The sequence below is a fragment of the Trichechus manatus genome, unplaced genomic scaffold (genome assembly GCF_000243295.1).
Source record: "Trichechus manatus latirostris isolate Lorelei unplaced genomic scaffold, TriManLat1.0 scaffold00007, whole genome shotgun sequence".
Classification (NCBI taxonomy): Eukaryota; Metazoa; Chordata; class Mammalia; order Sirenia; family Trichechidae; genus Trichechus; species Trichechus manatus.
The window spans coordinates 6,444,150-6,464,058 of NW_004443943.1; the positions used below are offsets into that span (position 1 = coordinate 6,444,150).

At 35.5% G+C, this 19,909-nt stretch overlaps 1 protein-coding gene across 3 annotated transcripts in view; it reads right to left on the bottom strand.

Annotated features, from left to right (window-relative positions):
* Positions 1 to 3,322: 3,322 nt before the first annotated feature.
* Positions 3,323 to 19,909, bottom strand: part of UBE2D1 (ubiquitin conjugating enzyme E2 D1) — a 42,019-nt gene continuing 25,432 nt past the window's right edge. The window contains exons 2-7 of one of the 3 annotated variants that reach the window (XM_023739419.1): positions 15,189 to 15,252; positions 15,064 to 15,095; positions 12,385 to 12,462; positions 10,624 to 10,729; positions 6,586 to 6,637; positions 3,323 to 5,674 (exon numbers count right to left, since the gene is read on the bottom strand). In XM_023739419.1, coding sequence (XP_023595187.1) covers positions 5,629 to 5,674; positions 6,586 to 6,637; positions 10,624 to 10,729; positions 12,385 to 12,462; positions 15,064 to 15,095; positions 15,189 to 15,252 — 378 coding nt within the window. In that variant the 3' untranslated portion in view covers positions 3,323 to 5,628. Of the gene's footprint in view, positions 5,675 to 6,585; positions 6,680 to 10,623; positions 10,730 to 12,384; positions 12,463 to 15,063; positions 15,096 to 15,188; positions 15,253 to 19,909 lie in introns of all 3 variants that reach the window. The other 2 variants (XM_004369875.2, XM_023739417.1) reach the window with 2 other exon arrangements.

A 19,909-nucleotide genomic window follows, 5' to 3' on the forward strand; every position in this document is an offset into this window, starting at 1 on the left:
ATCTGACATCAGCAATGATATCCCTCTTTCCACGTCCTCTTCTTAATCTGGCTTGAATTTCTGGCAGTTCCTGTCAATGTACTGCTGCAATCACTTTTGCATTATCTTCAGCAAAATTTTACTAGTGTGTGATATTAATGATACTGTTTGATAATCAATTTCCACATTCTTTGGAATGGGCACAAATATGGACCTCTTCCAGTCGGTTGGCCAAGTAACTGTCTTCTAAATTTCTTGGCATAGACAAGTGAGCACCTCCAACTCTGCATCTGTTTGTTGAAACATCTCAATGATATTCTATAAATTCCTGGAGACTTGTTTTTCAACAATGCCTTCAGTGCAGCTTGGACTTCTTCCTTCAATCCATTGGTTCTTGATCATACGCATACGCTATCTCCTGAAATGGTTGAACGTCAACCAATTCTTTTTGGTACAGTGACTCTGTATTCCTTCCATCTTCCCTTGATGCTTCCTGCATCGTTCAATATCTTGCCCGTAGAATCTTTCAATATTGCAACTCGAGGCTTGAATTTTTCTTCAGTTCTTTCAGCTTGAGAAATGCCAATCACTTTCTTCCCTTTTGGTTTTCTAATTCCAGGTCTTTGCAATTTCATTAAAATACTTTGTCTTCTTGAGCTGCCCTTTGAAATCTGTTCAGCTCTTTTACTTCATCATTTCTTCCTTTTGCTTTAGCTACTCTGCATTCAACAGCAAGTTTCAGAGTCTCTTCTGACATACATTTGGGTCTTTTCTTTCTTTTTTGTCTTTTTAATGACCTTTTGCTTTCATGTATAATGCCTTGATATCATCCCACAACTTGTCTGGTCTTTGGTCATTAGTGTTCAATGCATCAGATCTATTCTTGAGATGGTCTTTAAGTTCAGGTGGGGTATACTCAAGGTCATATTTTGGCTCCCGTGGACTTACTCTAATTTTCTTCAGCTTCAACTTGAATTTGCATATGAGCAATTGATGGTCTGTTCGGCAGTCGGCCCCTGGCCTTGCTTTGACTGATACTGAACTTCTCTATCATCTCTTTCTGCAGATGTAGTCTAGAACCATACCCATATGTACATGCACCATCTGATTTATGGCAATGGTGACAATGCAGGACAGTGAAGGAAAGAATAGCTTTTTCAATAAAAGATGCTGAGGCAACTAGTTCCAAATGGAAAAAAAATTGCCCCCTCACAGCATATTTCACTGCTGGAGGGGAAGTTCACATTGTGTCTCCTTCAGAGAGAGCACAGGATGCCTGCATATAGATTCCTCCAGACTCCGCCTGGTGTCTCTTTTCCCCTTACTGATCTGGCTAACATGTCACTGTAATAAATTTTAGCCGTTGACTGCTACCATATTGTGAGCCCTGAGAGTCCTTCTATTAACACATCAAATGTGTGAGTTGTCACGGGACTGTCAAAACAAGCGGTGTCACACTTGTTCCCCACAATATGTATAGTAAGAGTTTACATTAAAACATTTCATATACAACTCAGTGTTTGAGTGTGCAATATATCTTCAGCACTAACGAGATGTTAACACAGCTTTTCCTATCAAGTAAATATGTGGAAAGCATTCTTCACACCTTATACATGTACCAGTATAATAAAAGCAACTCCTTTATGAGTAAGGCACACCATTCCCACTACCACTATAGGACCTAAGAAAATGCTAAAAGAAGATTTTTAAAAAATGTATCTTACTATACAAAATGCCCCAATGTCTAATACTTTTAGGTTAATTTTCCTTCTTCCTACTAGTTTATTTAAAATTTAAAACTACATCCTTATATACAAAAAGCTAATGAGAGCAAAACTTTAAATGTTACCTAACACAAATAAGTAACATAACATCTATTAGACTATCACCAAGGACTACTGAATTACAAATTGTTTCTACAACCAGAAACATCAGCTGTCCATAAATTGTTTTCACCACTACTGAAAAAAAAAAACTCCTGGAGAAAGCATATTAATTACAGTCTAAGAAGAATTTGCAGACATTACTCAGTACAAATGAAAAAAAAAAAGAGTAGAAATAACTAGTTATCTATACATGGCAATTTTTATAAGGAAAATTAGATAAACCTCTACCTGATGCCTTATTTGTGCAATAACAACAGTCAGAACAGTAAGAGAGCAGTATTATAAAAATAAGAACTCTCACAAATAACCTGCATTACATTTTAGGACTACTACATTATGTTAAACCTCTGCTTTGCTTTAAAGATACTTTTTTTTTTTTTAAAGTTTTGGTTTACAGCTAACAAGTGATAGAACTATGAACTTTTTCATATTCAGATTTTGATTCGTTTTATTAATAATATTTAACTTAAAAAAAATAAGCAGTACTCTTGTATCTTAATAGACCAAATCTAGCATTTTGAATACACTGAAGCTCTATTTATAGGACCATGGCTAAAGGATTAATCAGTTTCCATGGCTGGTCCTAACAAGGATGAGTCACAGGACCGATGAGTCTACCGCAGAGCTCAAATTTAAAAGCATCATCAATTGGACTGGACTTTCAATAAATGGTCATGACATAAACAGGTTCATCACTTTTAATTTCTTCTAATCCAAGAAGAGAGTTCAGTTCAAATTGACAAACAGCCATGACATAAACAGCTTCATTACCAAGAATCTTTTTTAATCCAAGAGAAAAATTAACTCCCCAATCTTTCTATCTCAAAAATATAGAACCGTCAGAATGAATCCTGCTAATCATCAAATGAATGACTGAATCATGTGAAAATAAAACAGATAATTGTGATAAAATAAGAGAAAGGTAAAACTACAATATGGCATTATTTTTATCATTCATTAATTTTAAAAGCGTGATTCATTTGAATATTAACTGATAGGGTTGCCCTCAGGCTCTCTGTGTATCACCTAATCCCTTTGGTCTTTAGGTAACTAGTTGATTTATAAACTAAATATTAATTTTCCCTATCAGAGTTCATGCGGGAAAATAAGTCAAAATGGGATTATTATATGTAATTGACACAGGCATACGAATTATATGCTAGTGAGATAGTGTAGGAGGGATGGGGGGGTGGGAGAAAAATTGCCCTCACAACCTGTATCACTGATTTTTTTGTACGTGGCAGTTACAAATATCCAAAATCCGTGTTAAATATGGTTTTCAACTATGCGTGAAAGCATCCAGGACTTCAAGAGGTGGGGATCCTAAATTCCCAAAAGGTTACCTATTTCCCTCACTCCAACCCAACACCGAACTCACTGCTGTCAAGTCAATTCCAACTCATAGCAACCCTACAGGACTGCCCCATATGGTTTCCAAGGCTGTAAATCTTTACAGAAGCAGACTGCCACATCTTTCTCCCAAGGAGCAGCTAGTTGGTTCTAACCACCAACCTTCTGGTTAGCATCTGAGCGCTTTAGCCACTGTGCCACTAGGGCTCCTCTCTCACTCCAAGGAGATCCTTAAACTCATGCTTAATCTATGAGGAAGGCCCCTGGTCTTGAATTTAGTTTTAAAAGGTAACTGATATTCTTTTTGTTAGAATTAAGCAAAAACAATATACCCAAAATGGTGATCTGACTGATCATTATACCACCACTGAGCTCTTTAATATTTTTAGCTAATGAGAACTTGTGCTCACTTCTCAATAGACTGTACAATTCAAATGTAAGCAAAGGCAAACAATGGTAGGCAAATTTCAAAGATTTTAATTTAAAAAAAAGGACACTTTAAAAAATAAATGCCATACAAATGAAAGTTTAAAAGTGAAAGATACTCAAGGAACAAAATTCCTCATTATTAAAATATACTAAATATGTAAAGCTAATGATGTTTAGTGTTCAAATTCAGGGTAAATGTAGCTTATAATAATATACCTAGTAATATTTTTCATGATATGGCTGTTTTAAGACATCTCTTATATTACTTTTTTAAGTCTACATTTTCTTAAACCTCCATTTCACAATCCATTTAAATTATTTTATATTCATTAATAAAAACACATGGCATATTTTAACAATAGGTTAATTTGTGCTTTAACAATAATGAACCATGGTAAAATACTCAAGAGATTTAAATGTTTTGTTAATGACTCCACCTATCACAGATTCTTGCACAGTTATACAACCACTCCAATAAGCAGAAGCGCTACAACTGTCCTTAAAATGACGTTCATTCAAATTTGATAAGCACGCTAAAGATTAAAGAGATGTAATTTTTTCCATGTTAAAACATTAGAAATTTCTTGCTTTCTTTAAAAGTTGTAATGACAACTTGTTTACTTAAATCACTTGGCTGACAATTTAAAAAAACAGACACATCACTTTAGCATTTTCTTTGTGACTTCTATAGTAAAAAATGAATGTTCTCATTCAAATTATGATGGCACTGGAATTCTATTTTAGAAATTCTAGCTTTCAAAATTTTAACAAATATGTCAGTTACATCTAGAGGGGCATTTTAATTAATCTAGCTATTCTTTAGGCCGATAAAGACTTTTCTTCAGTGTGTGTGACACTGCCTTACATTCATTTTATTACTATAGTAAATCCATCTTAGATGTGATCCATGACTAACCTGAATTTACTCTAAATTCTCCACTATAACAAGAGACCAATGTATATTGTCTTATAGAGTGACAATTTAGTAAAGAGACACTAACTTAAAATAATAAAATTTACACAATTAATGGTGATTAATGCCAAATACAACAGGCTCCATTCTCACAAATTAGAATTAAATTTCATGCAAAATTTTAATACAGTTTTGATCCTTATAATTTTTTTTTCCTCATAAGTAATCAAGACAAATAGTAGAAAAAGCATTTTATTTATATGGAAAAAGCTACAGTAAGATCTGTAAAAGGTGTCAATATAATATTGCCTATACAGAAAAAAATTCAAATGTGAATAGCAACAAATAATAGTTACACATCTTCCTACTTAGCAGTGCAATTAATTCACATTGCAATAAAGTTAAGTCAAGTATAACAAAATCAAAACAAGTGTTTCTCCATAATCAGTATACTGAGAATTACAGTGTAAAGATCATTTCATGTTTAAGAAATCTTCGATCAATCTACAGAATATCCTAAGATAAGGGAGACAAACAGTTAATTCATTTAATTATCAGTTGCTGGGCTTCTTCAATACTGTTCACAGGAAAAATGTAATGAGTTGACGCACATGGTAAATAGAATATATTTCGTCTATACAGTAAAAAAATACAAATTATAAAGTGAGCTAACAGAATGAAATCTGAAGACAGATTTATAAAACTGATGACATCTTAAACAACACGTACAGTATTTCTCATGTAAAAACATCTAGTTTCAGCAAAAAATAATTTGGTTGCTTTTCAGCTGCACTGTAGATCTTGTAAGCTGAAGACGCAGATGTCCAAGTATCTTAAAAACCATAATAAATGTCTTTCTCAATGCATACAAAATGATAAATGCTCTCATCACAGTCTTATGGGTATTTTTGGAAGTTTGTTTTGTCTTGCTTCAGAAGCACATTTAAAATGGGTAAAAATCAAAGGGTTTCGTGGTACACTGAAACAGTAAACAGTGCTCAATTTACTGCTAATATTGAAAAAAACCTAGATTTTACAGTACTCTGGTATATGTGAAAAATTTTTTTGAATTTACATTGCATATTTCTGAGTCCATTCTCTTGCATGTCTGTTGTATCTGTAGGCATACAAAAGGAAAACAGTAAAAACATACAAATTTAATCTTTCAGAAGCATCTCTCTATATAAAACTGTACACTCTACTTTCTTATGCTCAACTGCAGTAATCCTGTATATACAAATTATTGGGTCAGTGAGACCTAGGCTCATGCATAAATAAAATAGAAAACAAGTGGACTTTTAAAAAATCATGGGTTTTTACGGATCACTCTACAACCTATATGAAAACCGACCTGAAATATAAACAACAAAATGGAGAATCCAATTCTAATAGAAATCCATGAAAGCCAACTCTGAACGCGCATTATCTGCAAATTGCAAATGAACTATGGTATTAGCAAGATGAGACACCTTGAAAATTAGGCCAGTTTGTGGGACAAGAGGCTTAGAGATAACTTCTTTTCCTGGGAGAAGATTAGGAACACCATATATAATACTTTCCAATTATTAAATTCTTTCATTTTTAATTTACCATCTACAATTATATATAGTTGTTCCCCATTAAAAAACATGCAGTAGTGTGCAAAAAACAGTTAACCAAACCAAACCAAACCCATTGCCATCGAGTTGATTCTGACTTATAGCGACCCTATAGGACAGAGTAGAACTGCCCCATAGGGTTTCCAAGGAGCGGCTAGTGTATTTGAACTGGCGACCTTTTGGTTAGCAGCTGAACTCTTAACCACTATACCACCAAGGTTTCCAAAGAACAGTTACTATTAAATATTAAAGGATTATACAGTAAATAGGAAATGAGGTTTTTTGTAAAAATATTAAGAGTTTAAAAAGACACCATAGAAAAAAGGTAAACTAAATATAAGCATAATAAAATGTACTGATAATATTCTTATGTTTTGACAAACTCCATAGAAATACACTCCAATAGCAACTAATGTAAGTAAACACTTACTTTTCTTTGTCTGATTTATAGATTTGGGCAATATCTGGTACTAAAGGGTCATCTGGATTAGGATCACAAAGTAGAGAACATATGGATAATAAAACTAGATTTAAAAGAGAATATCACATTAGATAATCGTCTTTTTACTTTATACACATGTTAAAACAATTTCACTGAATATAAATATAGGTATCCCATTTTTTGAAAGCTCATGTTACACTACTTCGCTTTTATAAAAGACCTACCTACATTTGTACCTGTTTTTGCTAATCAGAAGAAATCCAAAGAGGATTTTCACTTTTACAAAAACAGGCGAAAAGCAGATACAGCGTTCAGAGTTTGTTTTGCAGCGAGCCATTAAAGAGGCAGCACGCACCCCAAACAGCGAGAGTGGTGTCACCAAGCTCCTTCCTCCGGAACCACACTCTGCATTAAGCCGCCATAGCTTTGAACTGTGTCTGTGAACAATCAAATGCCTGGTGTTGTATAAACACACCATGCATCGCGAGATCCTATCCTCTACTTGTCCCCTGTGCAGCTCTCTAACTGTAGGACTCATCCCTTGGCATGCGCAGTTAATATAAATCCCACTCTTCTGTGGGGTCTGAACCCAGCCCACCCTGTGCCACTGCCAGCTAGGCTACCAGGGCTACCGTCATCACCACCACCACCTCCCAGCCTTCCAGCGTGCTCGCTGTCTTCCCAATTTTGGTAAGTGAAACTACACTGTACATACATTATTTCTACTTTATATAGGCTGTCTATTTACCGTATCATTCCTGCTTTTACTATATGTTAGTGTTATTTTAGGTTTAATGATTTGGTAGGTTATTTTTTGGGTCTAGGAACACTCAAAAATTTTTCCCATATAAATTAATGGTAATTGCTTCTTATGCTTTATGCTATTTCGGCTTAGGAAAGGTTTCATAGGAACGTTCTACTTTTGGATAGCAGGGGAAACCTGTACTGAACTTACAAAGAAAACACAAAATGACCGCATTAACTAAAATTTTATACTGATTTTGGTTGGCAGCAAATATTTTTAAAATTATAAAATTACCGTAACATTTATATAATGTAAAATTACACCTCTTGAAGTTTTAAATTCTATTCGAACTTATTTTAAAAAATGTGAACCTCCAAAATAGCTGTTGTTCTTGTTAGTTGCCGTGGAGTCGATTCCGACTCACAGCAACCCCACGTGTTACACAGTAGACTGCTCCGTAGAGTTTTCTTGGATGTAATCTTAACAGAAGCATACTTCCAGGCCTTTTCTTCCATATTACCGCTAGGTGGGTTCCAACTGCCTACCTTTAGGTTAGCAGTACAGCACAAATGTTTGCACCACCTAAACCACTGCCGCTGAGTCGATTCCAACTCATTGCAACCCTGTAAGACACAGGAGAACTGCCCCATAGGGTTTCCAAGGCTGTAAATATTTACAGAACCAGACTGCTACATCTTTCTCCAGCAGAGCGGCTGGTGGGTTCGAACTGCCGACCTTTCAGTTAAGCAGCAGAGCTCTTTAACTGCTTCATGTAGGGACCTAAAATAGCTATTAGCAACCTTTAAACGCAAGAGTTCTCTAGAAAAATATGATTAGGTAATGCACACATGCCCCAAATGGTATATCAGCAAAAACTTTTCAGAGTGGCATCCTAATTTTAGACGTTTTTTAGAGGCACTTTTGTATTTTAATGCCAAAACTATTTTTTGTTCTAATTTAATGCAGAGAATCTATGATCTAATCCATTGACGGTAAAGCAATCAAATTACAATTTATAGTTAAAACCGCTTTGGAGATCATGTTCCTTTGCTGTTTTACTTTGGTTTAGTGCTACAGATTGTCTGCAAAGAATAAAGACTTATAAAATTTGTTCAAAGAATCTTTGTTTTTCCACGTACCTTACTGGTATCACATGCATTTAAAAATTTAATTACATAACTTATATAAATATAAATTAAAAAGTCATTTCTTGTTACATTAGGTCAAAATACTAATGCAAATAACTATAATTTAAATAAATAGATCTAAGTACCTGAAACAGGAGGGAACAAGAACTCTGATTCCTCATTTGGCTGCTTTAATTGTGTGCCACTACTTCTGAGGGCATATGTGGAAATCTTGAGAACAACTTCCCATCGCCACTCTCCTCCACCATGTTCTTTTATGTTTTCCTACCCTTTCAAGTCCCAAGTTGGATATACAGAGTTGATTCTTAAGTGAGAAGGGAAAGGTATGCTAATGGCTAATGAAAAAATAAATTTTCATTCATCTTCCTTATCTTCCCTTTTATCCTGAAACTTCAAGCCTTATAATATTAAACCAGCAAGGTAGGTTTTCTGGGATAGCCTTTTGCTTACATCTCCAGAATGCTTCCAGACTGACTATGTTCATGATAGATAGCAGAATAAGACATTGGAAATATAGAAAAGTGAAATATGTACAAACAAATGAAGTATGAGCTAGCATTATAAAACAAGCAAGAGTGAAGTTCCTTGTCTTCTACTCCTGCCTCCAGGAGCCATTTGCCCTGATTTCACCATTATACACAGACCAAATGTTTTAAGATAAGGAAATCGATAATAAAAGTTAACATTTGCTTATGTACTTCCTATATGCCACACACACAGTGACCCTAAAAACCAAACCAAACCCATTGTTGTCGATTCCAACTCATAGTGACCCTACAGTGACCTGAGGTGGTAATACATTAAAATCCCCATTTTACAGATAAGGAAACTGAGGTGTGTCTGAATTCTTAAAGGAAAAAGTTTCCAGAATCCAACAGTACTAATTATTCTCTATAAAAAGCTACCAGTGTCAGGAGATAAGTGCTACTCAGTATCTGGCAGTCTGCCATTTCTTTTATAAGTACTTAGCTGATTATGCCAAATGGCTTGCCTTTCATGACACGATTCCAGGAAAGAGTATATTAATTTGAATAACTCGTTGACACAGACACTTTTTTTATAGCTAGTGCACAAGAGTTACACTATGTGAAAGATTTAAAAAAGGACCTAGAATTTACATGAATATTTTAGATAAATGTTTTAGGTCAGAAATACTGCCATTCATAAATCATTGACCAACAAGGCTATTGCTAATCTAATATTTAAAATAATTATGGAGTTGGACCCTGCTCCTATAGACCTCACCACTTTTAAAAACATGTTACTCTTTAGGTTGTATTTATAAAAAATTAAGAAAGGATCATGGATTCATCCCATTTATCCTTCAAGGAAAATAATCTTCTCGAATTCTATAGAAAGGGATAACCACCAAGTTACTTCAGGGGCAGATGCTCCTAAACCAAACAATATTTTCCAAATGTCAGGTTCTCTTCTGTTAGAGAAATAAGACACAAATTAAGAGTTCTAGCATAGCAAATAGTTTTGGCTAATGAAACAAAAATGGCTTCAGATGGCCTATACACACATCTGTTAACTAAGCAAAGGACAAATGCTGTATATTGGTGAAAGGTGAAAATCAGCATGGACTATGCCAGTCATTATAGTGATGCTATTGTTTATTCAAAGTTTAGGCTAACATGCTACATGTTCTGGCATTATACTGAAGTGTGAAATATGTCTTTCATTTTAAATCATTTATTTTATTGGCCAAATCTTGTTTTTCTTCTTGGTAAAGTAAATCAAGTGTAAAGCCTTACTGATTATGTCAACAGTTCCATTTAATGAATGGACAACTGGTCCTGAAATTGTATTTTTACTCCTGTCTTTTATTCTCTCTCTTTTTTAAAAGATAAAGCCCAAACTAAAGGGGTAAAATGTCAACAGGCTTATTCCCAAATTTCTAGCATTAACATTTTAAATTTCTTCTAATATTATTATTTAGATTTGCCAATCAACTCCCCCAAAATAACTGCTAAGAGACAAAGAGTAACATAGTAACCACGAAAGCAAAGAAAATCAAAACAAGAGAAAAACACAGATTTTTTTTTTTAAAACTTTGGTCCCCAGATACTTCTGCTGCATTTTTTCTGTCTTACTATTATAAGCTCTTATAAATCTGATAAATAAAATTACCTTTTGATACAGTCAGAGCTGGTGACCACTGTGACCTCAGGATATCAAGACAAATACTTCCATTACTGTTTATGTTTGGATGGTAAATTTTTGTTGTGAAAGCAATCTGTACATAAAACAAACAAAAAAATATGACAACCCATGCACTATGAACAAAACCAAACTAATTTGCTCTGGGAAAAAGTGTTCTCAACTTTATATGATCTTAGAGGAGAAATGTGTTCAACCCAAACTGAATGAGCATCTCCTCTGTAATGTGAAAGCAAATAAGTCAGTTTCCCTCAGCCCCTACCCAGGAATTGAGAAGTATTTTGGAGAGTGTAATGAGTAGTCTCTAATAGCTGGTGTGACTGGCTGAGTAGCATCTGAAGTAATTAACCCTGGCTTTCATCATGTCTGAAAGTAATCCTTTTCTTAAAATGATTATCAGCGAGAACTGGAAGTGACACTTGGATCTAAAAATAGCATGCTTACTGTTTTTCAGGGGAAAGTTGAGAAGCCTCAGCAAATTGTTACCTATCCAAGAAATCTACCAAGAAGCCTAATCTTCCAAAAGAGTTGTATCATATCATTTCATACAAATAATGTTAATTAGGTATTTAAAAATCTAAAAGAATTATTGCCTGACTGACAGAACTGTTTAAAAAATTTCTCCCTTCTTGATATCCCCATCATTCGTTTGTTTCTTCTTTAATTAAATTCAGTAAGAATATTTTTTTTCTTTTCTTTTTTAATTTTTTTAAATTGTACTTTAGGTGAAGGTTTACAGAACAAATAGTTTCTCAATAAACAGTCAGTAAACATATTGTTTTATGACATTGGTTAACTACCCCATGACATGTCAACACTCTCCCTTCTCGACCTTGGAGGACCTTTTTTTTGGTGAAAATATACCTAGCCAAAGATACACCATTTAAAAAATTTCTACATGCACAGTTCAGTGACATTGATTACGTTCTGCCAGTTGTCTGCTATTCTCACTTTAGATGAAGGTTTACAGAACAAAATAGTTTCTCATTAAACAGTGAGTACACACGTTGCCCTGTGACTCAGTAAGAATATTTTTAATCTCCCTCACCACACCAAATAAAAGGACTATGTCATATTTGCTTTTATATTCCCCAATGTAATAGAACATGGTAGGTGCTCAGTAAATGTTTGCTGAATATTAAAAAACTGAGAAAGAAAGGGTCAACTTTGGAAAGATGATCCCTTGAAAGGAAAAGTCTGATTTTTGACCATAAAAACTTCCCAAACTACATATATCTAATAAGGAGGGAAAGTAAGGAAAGGAACAAAATCTATAGCATAATGGAACACTGCCTTTTGTTTTACAGTCATAATACAATATTTGAGTAAGAAAGCCTATTTTATTGTCACTTTAAATTGTTGTTGTTAGCTGCCGTCAAGTAGACTCCCAACTCATGGCGACCCTGTGCACGACGGGACTGGACAATTGTGATCATAGGGTTTTCACTGGCTGATTTTTCGAAGTAGATTGCCAGGCCTTTCTTCCTAGTCTGTCTTAGTGTGAAAGCTCTGCTGAAAGACACACTGATGGTGGCTGCGCTTCAGGTGCGTTGGCCAGGAATGGAACCTGGGTCTCCTGCATGGAAGACGAGAATTCTACGGCTGAACTACCACTGCCTGGGAAAGCCTATTTTACGTTTATCTCATGGACTTTAAAATCATGAAAGCATCTCCAGATGGACAGTCAAATCCCTGAGCTAGGAGTCACGTCAATCATAAAAATAAAAATACCTTTGGTGGTTTAAAAGGGTAGTCTGTCGGAAAGTGTACAGTGAGAAAGAAGACTCCACCTTGATATGCGCTATCAGGCTGAAATTACAAAACATTTGCATTAGTGGTAGATTACTGTATTTACTTAGTAGCTTAAAATTACTTTTCCCCAAAGATTATCCATTTGAAAAAAAATGCCTTCTTTTTGCCAGAAGTTCAAATCATTTACCTTGAAAACAGGTTTCCCTCTCTCTGCAGGTGTTAAGGAGGATTTTCCAACCAATCAGGCTGACATCATAGAGTTTAAAATAAAACAAAAATAGGACACACACAGTGGTGTGACTTGTTCAAAGAAATCTGTTTATATGAGTACAAAGTTTTTAAGATCAGAACACACACAAGACTGCTGTGAGAAAAGAATAATTTTCTGCTGTAGTTTCAGCATAAAAAAAAGCATTAGGGCTAGTATTTACCTCCTTATTTATAAAACTAAGTTCTGATGGTCATTTAATAGGCAAGGATAGAAATGAACTGAAGAGACCAAGTTATGAAAACAAAAGGCAAAGTGACATTATTACACAATTCAAGCCTCAAATGTTCATTTAGTAACAGTTGATAAAGTAATATGGAAAATATCCTATAGTTAATTAATGACTCAACATCTTTTCTCATTCCAAATTCTGTTTTCTTGGTGCTTCATTCAAAATACTAAAGCTAATTTACATCCAGATTCAATGAAGAGCAAAAATAGCCAAAACAAAACTAAATAAATTTCTCCATGGGAACTATCAAATTTGGAATCAACTTTGCAAAGGGAATTTAAATTTGGCCATGTTTCATTATGGCAGTTAGAAAATATTTATAATAGTACAAGCAAAAAAAAAAAAGAAAAAAAAAGGTAGGAAAACACATCGAAAATTCTATGTTAATTCCTTCATAGTCAACTAAATATATCGTGTTATATTAACATTTTGGTAATAACAGCAAGACTATTATTATTTCTTCAAGTTTCTGCACATACATACTAGACGACCATGATGTAAAATTATTCTTACTATATGTATTATTTAATTCTAGTTCATCAAAAATTACAAGGAATGTGGAAAAGGTAGGCAAATTGAAATGACAGTTAAGGGCGGCTTTGATATTCAAATGATACTATAGAGTACTATAGAGTGGCATGTTTGTTATTAAAATAAGGGGATATAAGCAATATAATTGTAATCGTTTGCTACATGTAACTGACTAAGAAATATTTTTGAAAGGCTACAATTCAAATGATAAGGGTGGACCTTTAAATGATAGCATTTTTAAGGTTCTTACTAAGCAATGAAAAACAAACATAAATAACTAGATTCTTATTGAGCTGTTATTTAAATAAATATATTGCATTTTACTCTAAAAAAAACTAAACAGTGTAATTTAGTAATTTGAGACACTTAGGAGTCCTACTCTGAAAATTCATTATTTTTTGTTTTTTTAAGATTAACACATGTCAATATAATTAAAAACTCTATCGCTTACTAGATAAAGCTCTTTCAGGGGAAGGAGGTGAGAATGATGTTCACGGAAACATGTTACTAGTGTACTATGGTATGGATTGAATTGTGTCCCCCCAAAATATGTGCTGAAATCCTAACGCCTATACCTGTACATATGACCCAGTATGGAAACGGGTTTTCCTTTGTTATGTTAATGAATTCATACCAGAGTATGGTGGGTCCTAAACCTAATCACTTCTGGGTTATAAAACTAGCAGAACAGACACAGAGACACACAAGGAATACAGACAATGGAGAGAGATGTATCTATAAGCCCAGGCATGCCAAGGATTGCTAGCAGTTACTAGATGATAAAATAGACCAAGTAGTACCTCCCCCTATATCTACATCCTAAATTCAGACATCTAACCTTCTGAACTGTGAGAAAATAAATTCTGATCTTTAAAGCCACACCCTTTGTGGTAGTCTGTGATGGCAGCCCTAGGAAACGAAGACATACTCTAACCCAGAAATTAGATTTGAGCTGTCACTACCCATTCTTAGGTGACCAGATTTTTTTGCTCATAGAAAGAAAAGTCTGTTTCAAGTCATAACTGCCTCTCAGGTGTAGAAAGACACAATCTTAACAAAGTATGACAAGGATTACGAGGAGTCAGTCATAAAACAGCAGGTAATTCTGACTTTAGGGCAATGCAACAAAATTAAAAGCAACAAACTCATGAGTTGGCAAAGACAGACCCATTGCAATATTTTATCAGTTCTCTCTCAGAAACAGGAACAGTGATGAAACTTAACGCTGCGAATTGGTGCATTAATTAGACTTATTTATAACCTACTAAAACTATCAGTGTGAGAATGATTATTCTTAGTTCCCAACAACTGACTTTGTGTGTGCGTGTGTGTGTGTGTGTGTTTAGAAAAAAAGATAAAGTAAACATGCAGTTTGGTTGCAAATTGTAGGTGACCCATTACTATGTCTAACGATCAAGGATTTGGCAAATGAAAACATCACAGTAATCACAGCAAGTTATTTGCCACCAATGCTCTAGAAAGTCATCATGAATCCTTGATCATATTTTGCTTTCTGAGGCTTCAGAGTACAAGAAAATTCAACCTTAGCCACAAACTTCTGACTGCAGGTGAAATGGTAAGAATGATGGCTGAGGGGATTAATTTCATACATATGAATCATACTTACGGGCCCCATAATAGTTGCTTGCCAGTGGAACACTGAAACAAACAAAGGAGTTTTGGAGTCATTAACAAATGTCCAAACCTGTATTATTAATGGTAGCAAAATCCTAGCAATAGAGCAAAGCTTACAGTCATCTCCCACAGGTCCGGCTGAACAGTGAGCAGGTGGATCACGTTGCAGATCACTTAATTCCTGAAGCAAAGCAGAAATATTTAAGGTTAATTCTTCCTTTTTCCAGGGAAACAACCACAATAAGCCATTAACATGCAAACTACTTACTTTAAAACTCATTTTAGACATTTCTATTCAAAATATGAAAACATAAAATTTATTCTGTCATTGATTGGTCAAAGAGTATGCAATAAGGCGTTAAATTCCTTATTAACGAGACAGCTCCAACTAATGAAAAAATTAAATGGATTAACATTTTGTTTTTCTTTAACACCCCTAAAACAAAGATATTTACTGAGCATCTACTGTATGCAAGGTAATTTATGTAAATACATAAGAAAGAGGCCCTATTTCCAATAGGTTTATAATCTGATGAGAGAGAGTAAAAGCTCACAGAGAGATGAATATTTAACGTATAACTTGAAGGTCAGGAGCAAAGAAAGGAGGAGGTCAGGCCATGTTTTGAAACCTAGAACACTGATTCACATACTCTTTTCTGTCTTGAAGGCAGCAAAGAAGGGATCATGGAGAGGACATAAGCTTTAGAGTTGGCCAGTCCTGGGTTGGAACTGCAGTTCTCCTATAACTAGCCCTATGACCTCAGGGAAGTTATTTAACATTCTCAGCCTCAGTTTGGAAGGAAGTAATCACCCACAAATATGAAAGGTACAAATTCAGGACAGAAGACTATAACTGAGGAACCTAATTTAGTTTGGAAGATCAAAGAATATCTCTGAGGAAGTGACATTTAAGATGAAATTTTTAAAATGAGTGGGGAGTTGGGGGAAATGAGTGACAGGAGCATTGTGAGGTAGACTGGCATAAGATAAGTTTGGAAAGGTAGGCATAGGCCAGGCAGACAACAGAGAACAATATATGCCATATTAAGTGGCAGATATATGCCACTTCTTAAAGCCCCAAGTGTGCTGAGAGAGGTTTTAAGAAGTGGAGTGACCTAATTTAAAAGATCACTCTGACTGGTAAAAGTATTAAATAAACTAGAGACGGAGAAAAACAAAAGCTACAAGATAGGTAGTACAGGCAAGAGAAATGGGAGCCTGGACTAGAGAAGTGGCAAAAAGATAAAGGTGGATGGATTTGGTATATTTTGAAGGGCCTACCACAGTGACGTAGTGGTTAAGTGCTACGGCTGCTAACCAAAGGGTCGGCAGTTCGAATCCACCAGGGGCTTGTTGGAAACTGTATGGGGCAGTTCTACTCTGTCCTATACGGCTGCTATGAGTCAGAATTGACTTGATGGCGACGGGTTTACAGGACCACAGTACTGGGTGATGAATTACATGTGCAGAATGAAGAAGCAAGATCACAGGCATCTATGATGAAGATTAGTGGCACCTAACATTTACTTGATGTTTTAATCCTCCTCAAAATCTTCAGAGGTAGGTGTGATTATGCTCCCATTTTACAGACGAAGAATAAAGGTGACAAGGTTGCTTCACTGTATGTTCATACAACTAGTTAACGTGGAAGTGGGATTCAAACCCAAGCAGTCAAACTTCTCGCTTTTTAGCTTCAGCAAATGTACAAATGTAGACGACATTTACTGAGGATAGGGAACATTAGAAGACAAGTTGATTTAGAGGGTAGTCATGTTAAATTCGTAATCCCTTTGATATCAAGGAAAATTTCAGTTCAACAGACATGTATGGAGTTTAAGAGAGGACTAGGCTAGAAATCTGAAAGTCATTGTATATACCTGGTATTTAAAACCATGGGAATGATATAAACATTTTAATGGAACACATGTAAACAACACTACATTTCATCAAATCTAAGATGTCATCAACTATAAATGGCATCCTTATTTTATGCATTACTAATTTTTTTAAAATGCTGACAATTTTAAGACATAGATGATAAGATACCTCCAGACTTTTAGAAAAGTTAACATGTGAAAAGATGTGCACTCTAGAATCATTGCAATACAGTAATTATAGCAATGGGTTAAGTGCTCTAATAGAGAGACAAGGCAGGTGGTTAGGAAAGGCTTTCCTAAGAAAGTGATAAATGATATAAGTAATTTAGCCAAGTACAAACTCAGGTCTCCTTCCAAGTCCATAGTTCTTTTCCTGTATAATTTAGTGCTTTTATTTTTGTTTTTGTTGCTACTTTCTTTGTGCTTCTCTTCCTAATGAGAATTTACTAACAGAACCACCTGCTTCTTTAGTCCATGTATAGTTTAGAGATAAGAGGAGGATTTTAGTCTTTGGCTTTGCTAGATTAGTTAAAAGTAAGGCTTTGAAGAACTCAAATTCTAGTAAAAAGACCAGACTTAACGGTCTGAGTCTCGGGGAACCCCAGAAAGCATGGCCCCCGGATTCTCTGTCACCCCAGAATTAAAACAATTCCTGAGGCCAACTCTTCAGACAAAGATTGGACTAGACTGTGGGACATAAAATGATACTCGTGAAGAGTGTGCTTCTTAGCTTAAGTAGATACATGAGACTAAATGGGCAACTTCTGTCCGGGGGGTGAGATGAGAAGGCAGAGAGGGTTAGGAGCTGGCTGAATGGAACGGGAAATCAGGGTGGAAAGGAGGAATGTGCTGTCACAGTATAGGGAGAGCAATTAGGGTCGCATAACGACGTTTGTATAATTTTTTGTATGAGAGACTAACTTGAATTGTACTTTCACTTAAAGCACAACAATTTAAAAAAAAAAAAAAAAAGTAAGGCTTTGAAATTCAAGTCTGGGTGCCACTACTCAATTGCCACATGATTTTGGGCAGATCATTTCTTTCTTCCTCCCCAAACTTCAGTTTCTTTAATATGGCTTCACTACCTTCATTCATATTTTCCATGATGATCAAGTGGAATGATACATGAAAAGTATCTAGCACAATCTCTGGCACATAGTAAGCATTCCATAAATATTAAGATAAATATGGAATTGATAACAACCATTCAATTATCTAATAGCAGAATACAATTATTTAAATAGCTTAAAAGATTGAGGAGAAGCAGTTACCAAGTCAGGGCCCCATTTTAGAATGATTGTGCCTTATTTCAGTTTTTTAATTTGGCCTTTTGGGAGATTGTTTCTGAAAATATTCAATGTGTTGAGTTTTCTAAACATTAGTGTAAATGGGACTTCTTTGCCCTATTTTAAATAGAAAACTAGTTAATCAGAAAATGACAGTCTCTAATTGTGGTTAAAAAAACTTAATAATTTGCAATATGTATATATTCTGCATAGAGATAATATGAATGTGAATAAATCATACATATACACAAATACTGGGGCCCTAGTGACACAGTGGAGCCCTGGTGGCATAGTGGTTAAGAGCTTGACTGTTAACCAAAAGGTCGGCAGTTCAAATCCATCAGCCACCCCGTCTGGAGGCAGGATGAGAAGGCAGAAAGGGACAGGAGCTGGCTGGATGGACACGGGAACCCCGTGGTGGAAAGGGGGAGTGTGCTGTCACATTACAGGGATTGCAACTAGTGTCACATAAGAATATGTGTATAAATTTTTATATGAGAAATTAACTTGAGCTGTAAACCTTAATCTAAAACAATTAAAAAAATACATCGGCTGCTCCTTGGAAACCCTATGGGCAGTTCTACTCTGTCCTATAGGGTCGCTATGAGTTGGAACCAACTCAACCACACCTAGCGACAACAGTGGCACAGTAGTAAAGCACTCAGCTGCTAACCAAAAAAGGTCAGTGTTGTTTAAACCCACCAGCTGCTCCACGGGAGAAAGATGTAGCAGTCGACTTCCGTAAAGCTTACAGCTTTGGAAACCCTATGGGGCAGTTCTACTCTGTCCTATAGGGTTGCTATGAGTCTGAATCACTGGACGACGGTGGGCGGTAGATTTCTAATGTTCTATCTCTTTGTCAAACCATGTATCTGAAAATATGCCCTGATATATTGTTTGGAAACAATGTAACTGACACTATGGTGCATATGTGCAGACAGAATGACTAACAGAAGGCACAAGAGATACCCTCCCCTATCCACAGATACACAGATCTTAAGTTTGAAAATAAAAAGGATGACATTTTAGAAAATTCTGAGATGTGCTAATGAGGTAAAGATATAAAACAAACAAAAACTACAACCAAGGGGACCTCATACCATCAAGAAAGCAGTGCCGAGAGCAGAGCGCGTCCTTTGGACCGGGGTCCCTGGGCAGAGAAGCTCCTAGTCCGGGGGAACACTGATGAGAAGGCTGACAGAGAGAGAAAGCCTTCCCCTGGAGCTGATGCCCTGAATTTGGACTTTTAGCCTACTTTGACTATGAGGAAATAAACTTCTCTTCATTAAACCCATCCACTTGTGGTATTTCTGTTATGGCAGCACTAGATAACTAAGACAGATGTTCTGAAATCTCAGTTGGTTGATAACCAGATATTGTTTAACTTAAAATGAAGTAACTACAAAATTACCAATGTGTGTACTGTTTAATGAGAAAACATTTTTTTCTGTAAACCTTCATCTAAATTGAGAATAGCAGCACAATTGGAAGAGCACAGTCGATTTCACTGAACTGTGCATGTAGAAATTTTTGAAATGGTGTATCTTTGGCTGTGTGTATTTTCACCAAAAAAAAAAAAAAAATGGCCGAGACGGGAGAGGGTTGACATGTTGTGGGGTTGTTAACCAATGTCATAAAACAATATGTGTACTACTGTTTCATGAGAAACTATTTG